The 19,005-nt window shown below is 33.3% G+C and overlaps 1 protein-coding gene across 3 annotated transcripts; it reads left to right on the top strand.

Annotated features, from left to right (window-relative positions):
- Positions 1–8,890: 8,890 nt before the first annotated feature.
- LOC127793996 (centromere protein C) lies at positions 8,891–17,356 on the top strand. 3 transcript variants are annotated; one of them, XM_052324850.1, is made up of 13 exons: positions 8,891–9,138; positions 9,317–9,495; positions 9,579–9,638; positions 9,729–9,896; positions 9,993–10,162; positions 10,299–11,119; positions 11,208–11,291; positions 11,390–11,477; positions 14,432–14,517; positions 14,735–14,819; positions 14,902–15,009; positions 16,708–16,866; positions 17,146–17,356. In XM_052324850.1, the coding sequence occupies exons 1-12, from the start codon at positions 8,986–8,988 to the stop codon at positions 16,833–16,835; spliced, it is 2,130 nt and encodes a 709-aa protein (XP_052180810.1). In that variant the 5' UTR covers positions 8,891–8,985; the 3' UTR covers positions 16,836–16,866; positions 17,146–17,356. The 3 variants fall into 3 exon arrangements, with proteins under 3 accessions (XP_052180810.1, XP_052180811.1, XP_052180809.1); XM_052324851.1 differs by having other exon boundaries at positions 9,579–9,667; positions 9,794–9,896; positions 16,708–17,356; XM_052324849.1 differs by having other exon boundaries at positions 16,708–17,356.
- The last annotated feature ends 1,649 nt before the right edge of the window (positions 17,357–19,005 follow it).

A 19,005-nucleotide genomic window follows, 5' to 3' on the forward strand; every position in this document is an offset into this window, starting at 1 on the left:
AGTTTTCAAAATAACAATTAATATTCATTTCAAACATTTTAACATAAATAGTATAAAAATGTCATGTAACCTTTCCACCCATGGGGAGACCGTGTGTGCTCAAGCACAATTAGGTACTGTTTGTTAATTAGATTGGGAAAAGTACAAATATAAAAAATTATTTTTATTATGTTTAATAAATTTATTTTATAATTTTTAAAAAATAACTTACATGACTTTTTATTTAAAAAATTTTAAATAAATTTATTTATTTCCATCCAAATAATCATATTTTGTACCTTACATATAATAAAAAATGACACATATATTTTTCGATACATTATAAAAAATTTAACAAATAATTTGATACAAAATTTAAAATGTTTCGTAACCTTATCTTGACTATTTCATATATTGATCTGAAAAATATTTTAATATTATTTTAATACAATTTTAACTTACTTATTTTAATAAACGATACTTTAAAAAATATGATTTTGACTAGCTAATTTTGTTGACTTATTTTTTTGGTGAAAATCACTACCCAAATTAGCCGCTTCTTTCTAGCTACCAGTTGTAGCAATTTTACTTCGATGGAAACAATGCTATTTCACTTTAGACATGCCTTCAAACTCACACTTAAAGAATTGGACCATTGAGAAGTGACGAGTTCCTGATGATAACTTTATTTTGACTAGCTAATTTTGTTGACTTATTTTTTTGGTGAAAATCACTGCCCAAATTAGCCGCTTCTTTCTAGCTACCAGTTGTAGCAATTTTACTTCGATGGAAACAATGCTATTTCACTTTAGACATGCCTTCAAACTCACACTTAAAGAATTGGACCATTGAGAAGTGACGAGTTCCTGATGATAACTTGATTTTGACTAGCTAATTTTGTTGACTTATTTTTTTGGTGAAAATCACTGCCCAAATTAGCTGCTTCTTTCTAGCTACCAGTTGTAGCAATTTTACTTCGATGGAAACAATGCTATTTCACTTTAGACATGCCTTCAAACTCACACTTAAAGAATTGGACCATTGAGAAGTGACGAGTTCCTGATGATAACTTGATTTTGACTAGCTAATTTTGTTGACTTATTTTTTTGGTGAAAATCACTGCCCAAATTAGCCGCTTCTTTCTAGCTACCAGTTGTAGCAATTTTACTTCGATGGAAACAATGCTATTTCACTTTAGACATGCCTTCAAACTCACACTTAAAGAATTGGACCATTGAGAAGTGACGAGTTCCTGATGATAACTTGATTTTGACTAGCTAATTTTGTTGACTTATTTTTTTGGTGAAAATCACTGCCCAAATTAGCCGCTTCTTTCTAGCTACCAGTTGTAGCAATTTTACTTCGATGGAAACAATGCTATTTCACTTTAGACATGCCTTCAAACTCACACTTAAAGAATTGGACCATTGAGAAGTGACGAGTTCCTGATGATAACTTTATTTTGACTAGCTAATTTTGTTGACTTATTTTTTTGGTGAAAATCACTGCTCAAATTAGCCGCTTCTTTTTAGCTACCAGTTGTAGCAATTTTACTTCGATGGAAACAATGCTATTTCACTTTAGACATGCCTTCAAACTCACACTTAAAGAATTGGACCATTGAGAAGTGACGAGTTCCTGATGATAACTTTATTTTGACTAGCTAATTTTGTTGACTTATTTTTTTGGTGAAAATCACTGCCCAAATTAGCCGCTTCTTTCTAGCTACCAGTTGTAGCAATTTTACTTCGATGGAAACAATGCTATTTCACTTTAGACATGCCTTCAAACTCACACTTAAAGAATTGGACCATTGAGAAGTGACGAGTTCCTGATGATAACTTTATTTTGACTAGCTAATTTTGTTGACTTATTTTTTTGGTGAAAATCACTGCCCAAATTAGCCGCTTCTTTCTAGCTACCAGTTGTAGCAATTTTACTTCGATGGAAACAATGCTATTTCACTTTAGACATGCCTTCAAACTCACACTTAAAGAATTGGACCATTGAGAAGTGACGAGTTCCTGATGATAACTTTATTTTGACTAGCTAATTTTGTTGACTTATTTTTTTGGTGAAAATCACTGCCCAAATTAGCCGCTTCTTTCTAGCTACCAGTTGTAGCAATTTTACTTCGATGGAAACAATGCTATTTCACTTTAGACATGCCTTCAAACTCACATTTAAAGAATTGGACCATTGAGAATTGACGAGTTCCTGATGATAACTTGATTTTGACTAGCTAATTTTGTTGACTTATTTTTTTAGTGAAAATCACTGCCCAAATTAGCCGCTTCTTTCTAGCTACCAGTTTGTAGCAATTTTACTTTGATGGAAACAATGCTATTTCACTTTAGACATGCCTTCAAACTCACACTTAAAGAATTGGACCATTGAGAAGTGACGAGTTCCTGATGATAACTTGCATGCAAATTATGGGTGTTAAAAAAAATCGACAAATCACAAAAATCAATTGAATCAAGTGATTTTTTGAGGGGGGCGGTCTAATACGGTTTGAAAAATCCTCAAATCGCAAACAACACAATTTGAGGATTTATCAGTTTGGTTTAAAATCGAACCGTTCGAGTATAATATAATAATAAAAAATATAAAATATTTTATTTAAAACAGATCTCAATTTATATAAATAATCTGTTTTGTTGTGTTTATATAATCTGTTTGTAAACAGAATATTTTATAACCAAACAATCTGTTTTTATAAATAGATTATTGTATAAATAAAATATTATTTATATATATATTTTTATTTATTTTGGTTCATGGGCTAAATGGTTAATGAAACAATTTATGAAATCATAGAAACCGTACCATGAAAATGAGTGAATTAATATTTTGGATGTTTTGGGAAAATTGTGAAAATCGCACCGCATTTTGTCGTGCGATTTTCATGCACCAAACCAAATCGCACGGTCTAGTTTGACAGAAAAACCGCACATGCGGTTTGGCGTATTAAAAATGTTAAAATCGACCAAACCGAACCGTGAACACCTCTAATGCAAATAACACATTTTAACCATTTTGATATATATCTTTGTTTGCTTAATCGCAAGTAATATGATAAATTTGTCGAGCCAACTTGCTTTATTTGATATTTAATCAAGTTTTGATGATTAACAAAATTAATATTTTAAAAATTTATATTAATTGAACCTTTATAAAATATTTTTCATATTACCACTGTCATAAAAAAATGTTACTTTTCATATAAGTTATTTTCAAACCAATCAAGAATATAAAAAGATAAGTTTCTAAAATATGGACCAAGAGTCGACTCCCAATTATGACTAGTCAACTCTTGATGTGTCCGTCGACTATGAAAAAGTCATAATAAATCTAATAGATAACAATTTATACAATAACAATTTATGCAGAGTCGACCTAATTAAGAGTTTATTTTGGATAGTCAACTCTCACTTGAACGGCGATTAATTGTGATATTTTAAAAGTTAACTTTAATTTAAGCGACAATCAACTATAATAGTCCACTAATTGATTTTTTTGAACGATTTCACGTCTCTCAAAGCAACCTATAAATATAAAGAGTTCGAAATAATAAGAGAATAAAACTCTCAAGCTCGGTGTTAAAACCAGTCCAAGCAACCCCAATCCTCAAAGCTTCACTGCCAAGCTCTTAAGAGCTTTAAGGCAAGTAGAGAATAAAGTTTCTCAAAGACGTTTGGTCATTGTATATTATATTACTTTGTCTTGCATTATTTGTTATTAAGTGTTAATTTTATTTGTGTCAAAATATGGACAAAACTTGTATTTGTTTAATCTATTATCCTTAATTGTTTGGGTGCCTACAACCTATGTTGCACGACAACACTTCATAGAAACCATTTTTTCATTTTTGAAATATTTTTTATTTTCGTTTTGGACCTTATTTATGCCTATTTTTTTTAAAAAATATAAGTTTCTACAATCCCGTTTCTTATCGAAAACGTTTCCCGTTTCCGTGTAACATAGCCTATAACCTTAAAAAAATACAAGTGTGTAACAAGTTTATAATGTGAGATAGGGTGAAAGCCTTTGTGTATTGGTATGGTAGAATCTCAAATATAGTTAGAGTTCAGGAGCGTAGAGTAAGTGTGTAGATTACTAAACCACTATAGAGGTGCATTATCTTGCCCTTAGATTTTTTATTTACAACTTATTGTATTTTTTTCCTCAATCTCAAACAATCAATGATATATATATATATATATTCAAAAATAATTTCTTAAAGTGGGCTCTCAATAATTTTTTTTTTACTTTTAATAAAATTTTAATCATTTAATTCACCTATATTGAGTGGTTATTATTCAAGGACGGACAATATTTGATTTGAATTCAAAAATAATAATTTAATCAATGTTATATTGTACTTGTTTGCTAAGTTTTATTTTAGGGCAAACAACCAAAAATCTGAAAACTTTGCCCATGTATAAATTATATAATAATTTTAACTTATAAAATATGTGACTCTACTCAATTTTAAAATAATGGAACAACTTTTCATCCAAACATTAAGGTGGTGTTCTCTCTGTGTTTGAGTTTTGTGTTTTGAGTTTTAAATTCATTTTGAGTTTTGTGTTTTGAGTGTCTGTTTTGAAATTTTTAAAAATGCGTTCTTTTTGTCATTCTGAAAAATTATTTCTCAAAACAGGAAACTAGAAAACGCGTTTGCTTTGAAATTTTAAAAACGGTTTTTTTTTGTTATTATGATATTTTATTTAACAAATTATAAATTTGATTCAAAAAATTTAAACTATAAAATAAAATTCAAATAAAATAAAAAAAATCAACAACCTTAGAAATATCATTTAAAAAAATTAATACAAATAAAATATATCACATATTCAGTTTAATAAATAAATAAAATAAAAAATTTAAATAACATAATAAAAAATCAAATCAGCTGCAACTCATCTCATTTTCTTCGTTCTAGGGTTTTCTGTGTGGGGGGGGGGGGGCGACGGTGGGTGGTCGCGGTGGCTATGGCAGTGAGGGGCGCTGGTCGCGGTACTGTCACGGTGGCGATGAGAGGCTGGTCGCGATGGCGGTGGGGGGTCTGGTCGCGGTGGCGGTGGCTGTGGGGTTGAAGGTGGCGGAGGGGGGTGCTGGTCGCGGTGGCTGTGGGGTTGAAGGTCGATGACGGTGGTTGTGGTACTGGTCGCGGTGGCGTTGAGGGGCGCTGGTCGCGGTGGTGGCTATGGCTGTCGATGGCCAGAAGATGAGAGCGAGAACAAAGAGAATATGGGGGTAAAGAGAGGGAGAGAGAGAGAGAAGGGGGGGAGTGGTTCTGCGTGTGCCGAGGGGGGTTGGGGGGCTGTTTTCCACGTTTTCAAATTGTTTTGTGTTTTCAGTGTATTTTCACTGAAAATGCTCAAAACAACAAAATGTTGTTTTGAGTTTCCTTACAAAATTTTTAGTTGTTTTTGAAAACGCATTTTAAAAAATGACAAAGAGAACGTATTTTCAATGTTTTCAAAAATTAAAAACTGAAAACGGCCCGAAAATGGGAAAGAGAACAGGCCCTAATTTTTTTACAAAAAAATCATCAAAAAAGTTAAAAAAAAAAGAAGAGAAAATTGAAAAAATGATAAATTACACTCAGTCCCTCCATTACTAACTTTTTCATTTAAACTCTAATTAAATTAAATTAAATATAAATTAAGTGAAATTAAAATTAAATTTAACCAAGCAAAATAAAAAACAAAATTTAACAAAAAAATGTCAAGAGAACCTTTAAGTTGCCCGGTAGAATAACAAGTTTTGTTATTCGGTATTTTTTTGCGTTTAATTTTTATTTATTTTTTGTTGATTAATGTGTTAGTTTTGATTTGATGAGAAAATATGAATATTAGTATTAAATGATGATGACCAAAATAATGTGTAAGATATACATATAGTACACAGTCAATTTCGTGTATTTTGTCATTGTAAAAAATTGGCTCATTAATAAAAAAATGGAGAGATTGGTAAGTAATGTGTTAGTTTTGATTTATTGAAAATATAGGAAAAAATTATATTAAATTATAATGACCAAAACAATGTATAAGATATACATATAGTTACACATATAAGCAATGACCAAATGTTCAATATGCGATTTATCTCTCTTAACATAATTGAGGGCACGAGTATCGAGAGCCGCACAAAGGGCGATCATCCCAAGATATGCATATAGTACTCAGGTCAGTCAAAATTTGTAATCAAGTAATACAATAAAACTCTCAAATTAAGTCAAATTATAAATTATAATAATCGAATAATGAGCTATATTCAATCGAGTAAATATGTTATTCAATTCTTATATTAGAGTATAAATCTTTCATACTCAAGTAATTATTGGGTCAGAAAAAGGCTTAAGCTAAATTTAGAGTATGTTTTTATAATCGAGTGCATTTTGTTTGTAATCGAATAAATATTAACTAGTCAATACATAATTGATTACAAATATTGGAATATTTGAGTAAGATCCAATGTACATGACTAAATAAGTTTTTATATTTGAGTACAAAATAATGTATATGTAATCGACTATATATCTTTCAAAATCTTGCTAGTCTCTAAATTATATTTGTAATCTAGTATTGGATATATTAATGGAGTAATGTTCTATTTGTACTTTAGTAAATATAATTTGTAATTGAGTAAATATCTATTTAAAATATGCAAAGTCTCTTAACCATGAAATTAATTGAGTGTAAAAATTTGTAATTTAATAGAGTAAAAGATAGTTTGTACTCGAGTAAGGTATACAAATAATCAATTACAAAACTTATATAATTGAGTAAATATCAAACCTAGTCGATTAAACGTAGTTCTGTACTTAAATAACATATGTCTGAATTTGAAATTTATAGTTGTTGTAGCACATTAAATGCAATATGTTTCTACATTTCAAAACATTAAGGTTGTGTTCTCTTTACTTTTCAATTTTTAGTTTTGAGTTTTGAATTCATTTTCAGTTTTCTGTTTTGGTAGTCTATTTTTAGAAAATTGAAAATGCGTTCTCTTTATCATTTTGAAAAACTATTTCTCAAAACATAAAATTAGAAAACGCGTTCTTTTTGAAATTTTAAAAATAAAATTTTAATGATATTTTATTCAATAAATTTGATTATTTAGTAAATTAAAAATATTTAATGTTTATAAATTATAAAAAAATATATATATTTTAAAGTTAATGAATTTTATAATATTTTTTTATTATAATAATAAAATATGAATAAATAAATATATTTTGAGTTTTGAGTTTGTTTTGGATGAAAATACTCAAAACAACTTTTTGTTGTTTTGAGTTTTATTTACAATTTTTCGTTTTGTTTTCAAAAATACATTTTTAAAATTAGCAAAAAAAACGCGTTTTTATTATTTTAAAAAATTAAAGATTAAAAATGACTTGAAAACAGCAAAGAGAACGCAATCTAAATAATCTTCAAACAAATTATACACAAATTTTATATTTTAACTGAATCTTGAGATGTTGTAGAGATAAAATATGACATTTAAGACACAAAAAAACTAAATTTTTCTTGAAATACAGCTCAGCAAAGGCATTAAATACCATAATATTATAAAAGGTGCTGAATGTCTGATAAAGAATAGTATGCTGTAAATTCAAAAGAAATAAAGGCTCAATAATTCCAAGAGCTTTCAAACAAGTATCCTGTTGTTCTCATTTTGTCCACAAATATTTTTTTATTATTTTATCTCATTGTATACCTAAGAGAAGAGCCTATAATCTTATTAACCTTATACTTTCACTTGAATTAATTTCACATTTATATTTGTGATATTACAGAGGTTAAGCCTTATATCTTAGTAAAAATCACTAGTTGTGTTTGATCTAGTAGAAAAATCATTAATCGTAAAAGTTTGTAATTGAGTATATTTCAAAAGTTATCAAAGCAAATTAGTTTGACTAAATCATAAGCGAGGAACTAATATAGTGGACATGGTTGTTAAACTCCCGATTTTACGGGTACGATTTTACGATTTTGAAGTTGAATCGCACTCGATTTTATGATTTTACATGTCGAAGACCCTCTTATGATTTTACGATTTTAACAACCTTGATAGTGGAGTAGGCATAGTTGAACTACTATATATTATTGTGCATTGTATATTTTTACTTGTTGCTTTAAGTTCTTAATTTTTTTTAAAAGTGAAAAAGCTTAATTCAACATTTTTTAAACTAACAAAACTTTACAGTTTGATTAAATTTATAGTTTTAATTTCACGTATTACTTAATTTAATTTATTTTAATTAAGGTTTAAGTGACAAAGTGCAATCTACTTTATTTTGAATGTACTCATTTTCAATATTTTGTAAAAAAAAAAATTAATTATTGAATATAAAGTTATTTCATTAGTTCAAATTTAATGGTGTTATATAATTGTTATAGTTATAAAAGTTTAAATAAATTAAAATTCATTATATAATAATACACGAAGGAAAGTTTAAGACCTTTTTGGGTAATTTATCCTTAATTTTATATAAAATTGTAAATGAGTAATATAATTTTTATATTTTTAATATATAGTTTAATTAAAAAAACACACTCATTTATAAAGTATCGAAAAAGAAAGATAACTCAAAAACGAAACATGTATTTTTTGAGCTTATCTTATTTCATTATCAATAATAGTCTCGATTGAACTAGTCGAGCTATTATATCGATAAAATTATACTATTCATTTAAAGGTTGAGGGTAAATTATAGCTATACTTATGTGATTTGGGCTACTTGTAAGAAATTTTATAATTTTAAACCGTAAAGGATGAGAATGTAACGGGACCGGACGGACGTTTTTTCTTTTTAAAATATTTGCTTAACGCAGTCAAGTGGCCGTTAGCATAAGGGCACAATTGAAAATTGCCAAATTGATAGCCTCTCCCGCTCTCCATCTCCGTTTCGAAATACCGAGTCTCTTCTCTCTCTTGTTCTCGCTGTGTCCCCTTCAGAAACTCTATCTAGGGTTTCAATCCGAACTCGCCATGGAAGAAGAGAATGAATCTCAGAGCTCCGATCCAATGGATCCGCTTCACACTTTGGCTGGTCTCTCTCTGTTCCGTCATACATTTTCCAATTCAACCAATGCCCCAAATTCCGACGACCTCCAAGCCATCCACGCTTTCATGAAATCCGTGGTCAGTTCGCCATTTCTGTAAAACACTATCACTTCTATGTCTGCCTTGTTGAGTTTATCCCTAACTGAAAACAGAACATAGATCGGCCCCGTTTATTGAAACATTGTGAAGAAATAGTTCGATTTGACATTTTCTTTAAGTTTTCCGCCATTGAAGCTAGTATTTTTGAATTTTCCAGGCATTGAGAAATAGCAGCAAGTATGTTGAGCAGGCAAAGACCATTGTAGAAGGGAGTCCAGACCTCCTGAACTTTAACAAAGTTGAAGCCCCTACTGCAAAGATCAAGGAAAATGCCCAAGAGCGAAGGCCAGCGTTGGGTCGTAGGCAGGCTCGTTTTTCTTTGAAGCCGAATTCAAGGTGGTGCTACTGTTCTGATGCTTATTATTCGATTAAAATTTATTCTTCGAGATGTCTAACAGTGTACGACACTTCTATTACAGTCAATCTTCGGAGAATGTGGATCCAAGTTTGGACATCGGACAACTTCAAGACCCGGAGAAGTATTTCTTGGCCCATGAAAGGCTTGAAAGTAAACCCTACTAGTATAACATTATTAGTTATAGTTTTCTACTTTGATATTATACTTGTAGAAAGGGAACAACGATCGTATGCTGTAGTGCTGTGGATTTCATTCTGTCTTGCCATCATTCTACAGATGCCACGAAAGAATTACAAAGACAGAGGGGTGGAAGTGATTCTGATTTAAATGACTACCATCAATCAAAAACTGAACGGCGCCGCCGACCAGGAATTCGGGGGTATCATCTGTTTTTCTATAAGCCATTCTCTAATATTTCCTGCTTGTCGTATTGTCAATTCATCAGCTTTTTTTTGTTATTATTCTCCACCTACAGGAAATCAGCTAGTTATAAGCATCATTATTCATCATTACTTCCTGAAAGTGATGACAATTTTATATCCTCTCAAGAGACATTAAGATCGGACATTCTCAGTCCACCAAATTATATTTCACAACCTGAAACTGCTGATCCAGATGTTGAATTGGAGGAAAGAGAATTAGCTGGTGAGTGAATCATGCAGCAGAAAATATAAACTCTAGGATTATCAACTGAATTTCTAGTACAACATGGTTTCTGGTGTTTTCTTTCTTACAATACTGGATTTCCACTTGATGTGACAGTTGCTTTTCTTACGGACAGGATCATTTTCTAAGGACCAGCAAAGAGTGGGCGAACTTTTGGACAAGTTACTATCTAGCAACTGTGAGAATTTAGATGGAGATGGAGCAGTATCCTTGTTGCAGGAGCACTTGCAGATCAAACCTCTTGATTTGGACAAGTTATGCCTTCCTGACTTTCATGATGTTGGGGGGAAGGATTTTATCAACATGGGAGGAAACTTTTCAAAGCCTCGGAAGGCATTATCAGATATTTCTAATTTGATGAAGGGGATGAGTGGTAAAACACCTGTGAAACACAAACAGGTGACAAAAAGCTCTGTTTGTTCTTTGGCTTCGCCCACCCCTCCAAGAAGTCCATTTGCTTCTATGTCATTGTTAAAAAAGCGCATTTTGCAGTCAAATCCCCTCAGTGATCCATTCTCAGTACTCAATCTCTCACCACCCATAAATTCTTCTGTTGAACATGTTGATGATCAATCAGAACAGTGTAATACAGAGAAGGAATTGGTGGTTTCTGGTGACTTGAAGTCACTGGTAAGTGAAGCCGGTGACATTAGAGTGGGTGACAAAGGTTCACAACAGATGATCACAAGACATTCAATCTCCCAAATTGAGAAATCTGAGGATGACAACACTGGTAGGATTGGTGTCGGCTCAAATGGATTTTGCAGTGACCTGAAAGATAGCCAAGCAAGCAGGAATGTGGATGGTAATGACCACGCACTTAATATTGACATAGATATTCCGGCAAATGTGCCCTTGGAAATGGATGAGGATAATTGCAGGCTTATTTCTGATACTAACATTCAGGCAAATGAACCCAATGAAATGATGGAGAAAGTAAGGACTTGCAATAATCCTATTCTGTAATTCTGGAAGACTGAAAATTGTGGTACCTTGCTTTATTCAGGTGTTTTGTGTTATGTAGGAAGTGTCATCTGGTGATGTCAACTATGGGAACACAGCTGGGCCTCATAATGATTTTCAGACACATGGACCAAATGAAAAAGAGGTATGGTCCTTTACATGTGGTTTTGATAAATTATTTCAGAGTATTGTAGAAGTCCCTATGCAAGATGTTAAAATGTCTTGTTCTTTGATATGTTACAGGTTGAAGATATGCCATTGAATGAAGAAGCAAATATTGATGCCACAGAGCTCACTGCGGGTAAATTGGATGGTAATCAGAGTCAGCAGGGTATGATTATTGTCTTCTTCTTGGGCATTTGCAAACTCACATTTGCTAAATTATTGCTTAAACTATTATATAAGTTGGATGAAAGTGTGCAGTGCCTATCAAGTGTCAAATAATTAGTCTAATGTATATATGAGGAATTCACTGTCCAATTGGGATTCAAATACATTGTTAATTCCTATTTTTAGTGACTATACTTTTGTCTACAAGCGGTCTCTACCACCTTTCGGTGCAATTCATCTCGTAATTCCCATTTTCTAGCTCCGAAAGGCTAAAGGAGCAGTGCAGGATGCCACCACTATCCCTGACTAGCTAACTGCAGAGCTGAAACCAGAATTCTTACTGGGGGTAAAGTCAGGCATGGGAAATAACTTGAGGAGCCTCGACATTCTTATTCAATGGAAGTGGTTCCCCCCCTCCCCCCACGGCTACTTGGGAATCGTACAATCCGTTACTGCATCAATGTCTTGAGTTTCACCTTGAGGACAAGGTGAATCTCGTGGGCGGGAGCAATGTTAGAGCCCCTGATTTGTAAGTTTTATCAGAGGCGTTAAAAACAAAAAGAAAAAAGAAGGGAGAGGCAGGGGCAGCCAAGGAATAGGACACGAGGGCAGAAGGGTCAAATTCGGTTGGGGGAGAATAACAACCCACATGGTTGCAACGGACTGAGGAGGAGCTGAGGAGGTATAAAAATAGGTGAAAAAGGAGAGAGAAGTAGCTAGAGAATTCTGAAGAAGTTTTGGGAGAGAAGGCCTTCTCGAATAGGCCTATATTGTTTTCTCTTTTTTTGTTCTTAGCTTGTAATCGGAGATTCTTAATGTTGATTGTGAGATTTTATCAATTTCTTGTGAGGATCCTATCAACATCATAATCCAATCCTCTTCGTATTCTCGTGAATCAATCAACCCTTATAACTCATTCTCACCAAGTTTTTCTTAGTTTTCCTCTACCTCTTTTGCCAAAAACTTATTCCATTCCATCCATTATCTTCATAGAAGTCTTTATCAGTCTTTTCCTCGCATGATTGAACTATCTTAGTTGTATCTCATGTATCTTATTTTCAGTAGGAGCCACTCTGACTTTATTATGAATACCTTCATTTTTAATTCTATTGTTGCTTCTATTGACACGTATCTATCATAACATTTTAATCGTTGTTACACTCATATTTTGCACGTTGGTACTTTACTTCTCAACATTTTATGCCATGCAATAAAGCTAGTGTTATAATTATTATTCTAAGCTCCAGGGTACCACAATCTCCTCCTGCATTAGATTTGTTCTACAACATACCTACTTCTGTCTCCAACTTTTTTTTTTTTTTCTTGAAAGTAACTTGCTTTTCACTTTTAAATCCCACTATTTAATTCTTGGGCTCTGTTTCATCCTTCAATTTTTTATATGAAAGTCAAGGATAATAAGTGTATGTTCAATGATTAGACAATCTCACATATAACTTTAAGATTCTTACAAAACAATCAATTTTTTTGCTTCATAAGGAAGAAGTCTATTTTGGTAGATGATAAGCCACTTTTGTATGTGATCAAATGTCCAAAATAACTTTCCCTCATTATTGTTTTCTCCAAAGCCATGACCTCTATACACATCGTTATACTCATTCGCTTATCTACCTACATGGCCATTCAAATCACCTCTTATAAGGACTCTTCTCACCTCAAAGAATCTGTTTTTGCAAGAACATCTCTGGATCCTCTCAAAATGTTGCCTTTATCTGATCTCTCGTTTGTGGTGCATGTGCACTGATAACATTTGTAGTCTCCTCTCTTTTAACTGTGATAATCCAATCTCCCAACATGTTTACATCCACTACCTCATCCTTTAACATTTTATCTATAATAATCCCTACTCCATTTTTTGTACCGTCTTTTCCAGTATATACCAAAGTTCATATCCATTTTTTGTGCAGTCTTTTCCAGTATGTACCAAAGTTCATATCCATTTTTTTACAGTCTTTTCCAGTGTGTACTAAAGTTCATATTCTGACTAATTTAGTTTTAGACTTTTCAAGAACCCATCTGGTTTCTTGGAGGCCAATATCATTAATTTTTCTCCTAATCATCACATCCACAACTTCTGTAGGTTTTCCCATCAAGGTTTCTTTATTCTATTATCTAATCCTAAGTTTTTAATCCTGAACTAACTTCTGTACTTGCATCTATTAGTGAAAATGCAAAAACCTTTGCAAATTTAACACTACATCTGGTGCCAATGCATCAGTTCCGGGAGGGTTATGCGCCAATGAAATGATATTTCGTCTAGAATTCATGATGACAAGATTTGACGATTTTTATGTTGCTTGTTGGCTACCTAACAAAACCCTCACTTGTTTGGGATTGGAAGTAGCTGCAATAAGAAGCAATACTAATATCTTTAACAGTATATGTGTTAAAGGGATTATTCCACCCTTGGAATAGTTGTTTTTGTGGATCATGTCAGGGATTTAAATCTTCATGACCTAGTTTTGATGGATGATTTACTTCCTATTTTGTTTACTCTTCAGTTATTATTTCAGAAATGGCATGTAAAACATGTACCATTAAATTAGACAGACATTTGCTGTTTGTTGTCTTCTGTTTTCTTGTCATTCTTTTTGAAGAAAATACAAAATTTATACTATTGCATTAGACAGAATAAGTTGTCTGCAGTTTTCTTCGAACTGCTATCACATTTTTAAAATTATATTGCTTCAAAATTGACCATGTTACCATTGTTAGTGAAATGCCATCTCCTTGTTGATTGTCCAAGGAGGTGTAAATAACCATCAGCATCCTGAATCATTTCCTGCTTCGGAAATTATGAAATATCAGTCATAGTTCTCTTGCATTAAAACACTTATCATATAGCACTGTAAATGGGGGTGTCTTTTGTCATCTTTATGGTTGAGAACCTCTCAACCTTTGGTCTGTTAAGTGTGACTTTCTTATTTCTTCTTGCAGATAAATTAAGTCCTCCTGGAGTTGAGTCCAATGACATGGATGGGACATCTAGAACCACTGATGCGATTCCAGAAAAACATATTGAGGTCTCCTCCTTTCCTGTTGTTCATTCATTATTTGGTCTGGTGGTTGACATTTACAGCTATGAACAAATTGGAGTCTGTAATTTCTCTGTATCAATTATTATTTCTTTTGATTTCTTTATGGGTGATGTATTTTCTACCTGTTTGTCACTTCTTTTTGATATCATTTTATATGTATCATTCAAAAGAGAAGAAAATGAAGTTGTTTTGTGTGGAACAGAACATCAAGGAACCTTCTGGAGAGAAAGGACTTGCAGTCAGTGGTCGTAGAAGAAAAACACTTTCTCATAGGCAAAGCCTTGCAGGTCTTTACATGTGCCTCAACCTCTACAAGCATCATTCTAATATTTAATGATTCTGTTTGAATAATTCCATGTATCCTTGCAGGGGAAGGTACATATTGGGAATCCGGTGTAAGGAAAAGCAAAAGAATCAAGATGAGGCCTTTAGAATATTGGAAAGGCGAAAGGTTTTTGTACGGACGCATACATGAGAGTGGGTGCTTCTTTCTTTTGATCATCATAATAGTTTGCGACTACAATCTGAATATTTGTTGTGTTCATGTGGCTTATGCTTTTCTTTTCCCCTTGCTGTAGTGTCCCCATATATTTTTATTTGATCATTCTGGTCCAACTTTTTCTTATTGGAGTTATACTCTGATTCTCTCCAGTATTTGCTTTCTTACATGGCTGTACTAGTTGAAAGTTACTGAACCTCTTTATGTGTTTTTGGGGTGGGTGGGTGGGTGCTAATGTGTTGTCCTATGCTATAAAGCATGCTTTTATTGTTAGGTATTTAGTTTTTACTAAGGCCTTCCTTACATTAAGCCTTAATCCCACTAGGTGAGGTTGGCTACATGATACTATGGGTAAAAGCAGTGTTTTACTTGATACTAGGGGTGGTGCTGGTAGAGGAGACCCGGACACCTAGTTTTGGTGCAAGCAGCAAACATTCTTGATGAAATTTTACTAATATCAGTTTCCTGATAGCTCTATTCAATACTTACAATATTTCCAACTTGAAATCCTCAATGATTTCCTATTATAAATTCATTTGAAATTTGCTGGCCCTTCCAGGGCACATCTGCTTCTCTTTGAGCAGGACATGGCTAGTTGTTTAATTTGGTTTGCATGCTTTTGCTCAAAAAGTGAGGCAAGCCTTGGTAGGAATAATAAGATTGCTCCTTTATGGCTGAAAGGTCAAGTGTCAAGTTTTGGAACAGCCTCTTTCCCAAGAAAGGGTCCCTCCCCCTGTTCTCTTGAAATGGTGAGCCTTGTGCTTCCGCTTAGACCTTGATATGGAGATAACTCTTTCAAGGTGCTTCTTAGTTTTTCAATTTTCATAACCTAAGACCCACTCATATTGGCATTGAATGATACAAACTGTTCTTAGACTTGAGTAAAGTTAATTATTCCAGATATGCTCATGGTTACAATTATTAACTTTGCCAAACACTAAGAAATCTTTCTTGCAGATTACTTCAATCAGACCCGCCCACCCCTGTAGTGCATCCTTGTACAAGTTCAGAAATCACAGAAGGTTCCTTGTGCGCTATGTCAGGAACTAGAATTTCTGCAAGAAAAACAAGAGAGAAAGATAAAATAGACTAAAGTGAAGTGATTGAACAAAGTTTGTTTATTCTGAGTTGGGTTAGAGAAGGAGAAGAAAATGCATAAATGCTTGTCAGAGTAATCGTCTGTGGTTTGGTTATCCATAACAATTTTATATATTTTATTTCATTTGCTTTCGACTAACAAATTCTGGTGCCAAACTTTGCATTAATCTTCATGGAGAAGAAGGCTATTAAAACAAATTGTGGTTGATAGCGTAGCTGCACTAAAGTCCCTAGGTGGTCTGGTATAAATCTGATCGTATGTTATTACTCTTGATACTGAGGTGTGAAATGAATTTTCCAATCAGTAGACAGCGCCACTTAGACTATCTTGCTGAAACATGTTAGATATTCCTTGGATTCATGAACCCTAAAAATAGGTAAATATCTTCTCTGTAACATTTTTTGATCATAAGCTCCGGATACGATATGTATTAGCCATGCTAGAAAAATTCGAAGTTGCATTTGATTTTTTGTTTTTTTGAACATTTGCCAGTGTAGATCATAGAACATAACTAAATATCATATCTTGTTTGAAATCTCATTGAGGTTGGATCAATTGGTTCATTTTTTTTTTTCAGGCATGACAACTGTAATTGGAGTGAAGTATGTCTCACCAGCAAAAGGTGATGGGAAACCCACCGTCCGGGTCCAGTCTTATGTCTCTGATAAATACAAGGAACTAGTTGAACTAGCAGCTTTGCACTGAAATCTTGTTTTCTCCAACAAGGATGATTGAGGTATCCTGTGGGCCATCTTATTTTCACGTCTTTGAACAAATTAAACAGTTCTCATGTGTTACTACTTACCACTTGGTCTGATTGAAGTGACATTCAGTGGGGGAATGAACAAGTGCTTTAATATTTGTCTGATGTAAAGTTGCAAATATGGTTTGTCTGTTTAAAACCCCGTGTTCTTTTCACCATTGGTAGCTGGGTAATTAGATACACGCACCAGTTTGATCTGAAAGTTCAAATCATTGGCCTTTGATCTGATAATTACTGTTCTTGAAACTGAAGGGAAGAACTCAAAAGCCAACCATGAGCAGAACTGGTACCTCATGGAGCCTCGCTGCAGTTAGTTTTACCAGTGCAACTTTGTAAATGTAGGAAGCCATACTCCTCTTGGTCCATCAATTGGTTTTACTTTTCAGTATTTGAAAGGTATTTTCCAATTCAGCTTAGAGATAATTCCAAATGTTATGATAATGTTGCTGAAGTACTTAAATTTTGTTGAAGTGTTGTGCATTGTGTTGGTGCTGATTACACTGTATAATGAAAAGTGGATTAAGATGAAGTTGTGGTGTTGCAAGTTTATAGGTTTGAGTTATAGAAATATATATTTTTTTAAAATAGATATAAGATTGTGTTCAAATGAAGAGTAAGCGATGTGGACCTTACCAATAAAGGAAAAAAAGAAGTCATGAATCTTATTCTTGTAATGATAAGTATTGTGTGCTACAGATGTTCTTAAACAATTTAAATGTTTAATTATGAAACTTTAATATTAATTGAGTTTAAGAATAATTTTTCTAAGTAAATGTTTGATTGTGTATAAAAATAATCCTTTTTAACTCTAACAAAGCATGTCTTGTGCATTGTGGATGCTATTAATTTTTTTTTGTTTTTTGGAAAGGTAAGATTGAAGCACTTGAGATTTAGTAGTGGAGAAACATTAGAAATGTTATATCCATCAATTGAGGAAGAGGAAGGTTCACGAAAATTCGAGTGGTAGAGTTGTAAATGATCAAGTGGCGTGAAATGATCAAGTGGGGGTAAAATGATTAGGTGGCTTGCAAATGACCAGGTGGTGTGAAATGATGTGGGGTAAAATGATCAGGCAAAACCATCTAAACCAAGAAAATTTAAGACTAAAAGGGCCAAAAACACGAAAGGAAGCAAAAAAAAAAAAATCAAGAATCAAGTAATGATCGAGTGGGGTGTACCACACCTGATCATGAGTGGTTTTATCCTCTAAAAATACACCATTGACCCATCTTTGAAGAAAAACTTGCCATACAACGTGTCATTGAGCAAATTAAGAAAAAAGAAAGACCAAAGAACCATAAAACCAAGTGGAAAACCCTCCACTTGATCCATGATTGGATGGAGTACACCTTACCCAATCATCCATAACACTAACAAGTCCAACTCCCAACAAGATCAACTTTCATGAAGATGTCGTCAAGTTACAAGTTGACAAAGCAAGTATAAGAGAAAGGAAAAGCTGAATAGGGATCCCTTCACTCGACCATGATCAAGTGGAGTATGCTCCACTTATTCGTTTCCATCTAGGTTCGGCCACACCATTTCCCAAGCCTGTCCATGCATTTGGCCACCCTTGGGAGCCTCTCTGGTAGCCAAGAAACCCTTTCGAGGCATCCCTCAAATTGAGTTAGGGAGCCTCTTTCCAAGCCTCTCTCTAAGACATGCAAGAATATTCCAATATTTCACAAGATATGCTAAGAATATTTCATCCTAAAAACATGTTGATGGCCACGTGGTCTTTTTCTCCCTCCTCTATAAATAGGAGGGCCACTTTCTCTATCAAGTAAGTTCATTTTTGCTCTTAGACTTCACTTTTTACGCTCAAGCACTTAAAGACTGATTTAAGTATCAGAAGGTTTGCGCGGAGACATCCACCTACGCCTCTAACTGGTTGTTTGTCTCAATAGGTCATCCGCTCATTAGCAAGGCACTTGATCACCAGGTATTCGGTCATCCCGAAGGAACTTGATCATCAGGTACTCAATCATCAAGATGGCACTAGATCATTTGTATCCAGCCTTACAGGTCTCCTAATCATCACCTCCAAGTGTCTTGATCATCTACACTTAGCCTATCTCAAGATCCCTTATGCTTAGACTTGAGACTCTTATG

The sequence above is a fragment of the Diospyros lotus genome, chromosome 2 (assembly GCF_014633365.1).
Source record: "Diospyros lotus cultivar Yz01 chromosome 2, ASM1463336v1, whole genome shotgun sequence".
Taxonomy (NCBI): domain Eukaryota; kingdom Viridiplantae; phylum Streptophyta; class Magnoliopsida; order Ericales; family Ebenaceae; genus Diospyros; species Diospyros lotus.

Bases quoted from the DNA above. Each gene is read 5' to 3' on its own strand.
- LOC127793996 (XM_052324849.1), top strand. From the start codon at position 8,986: ATGGAAGAAGAGAATGAATCTCAGAGCTCCGATCCAATGGATCCGCTT. The intron at 10,163-10,298 runs GTGAGTGAATCA...TCTTACGGACAG, and splicing joins GGAGGAAAGAGAATTAGCTG to GATCATTTTCTAAGGACCAG. The intron at 14,820-14,901 runs GTCTTTACATGT...GTATCCTTGCAG, and splicing joins TCATAGGCAAAGCCTTGCAG to GGGAAGGTACATATTGGGAA.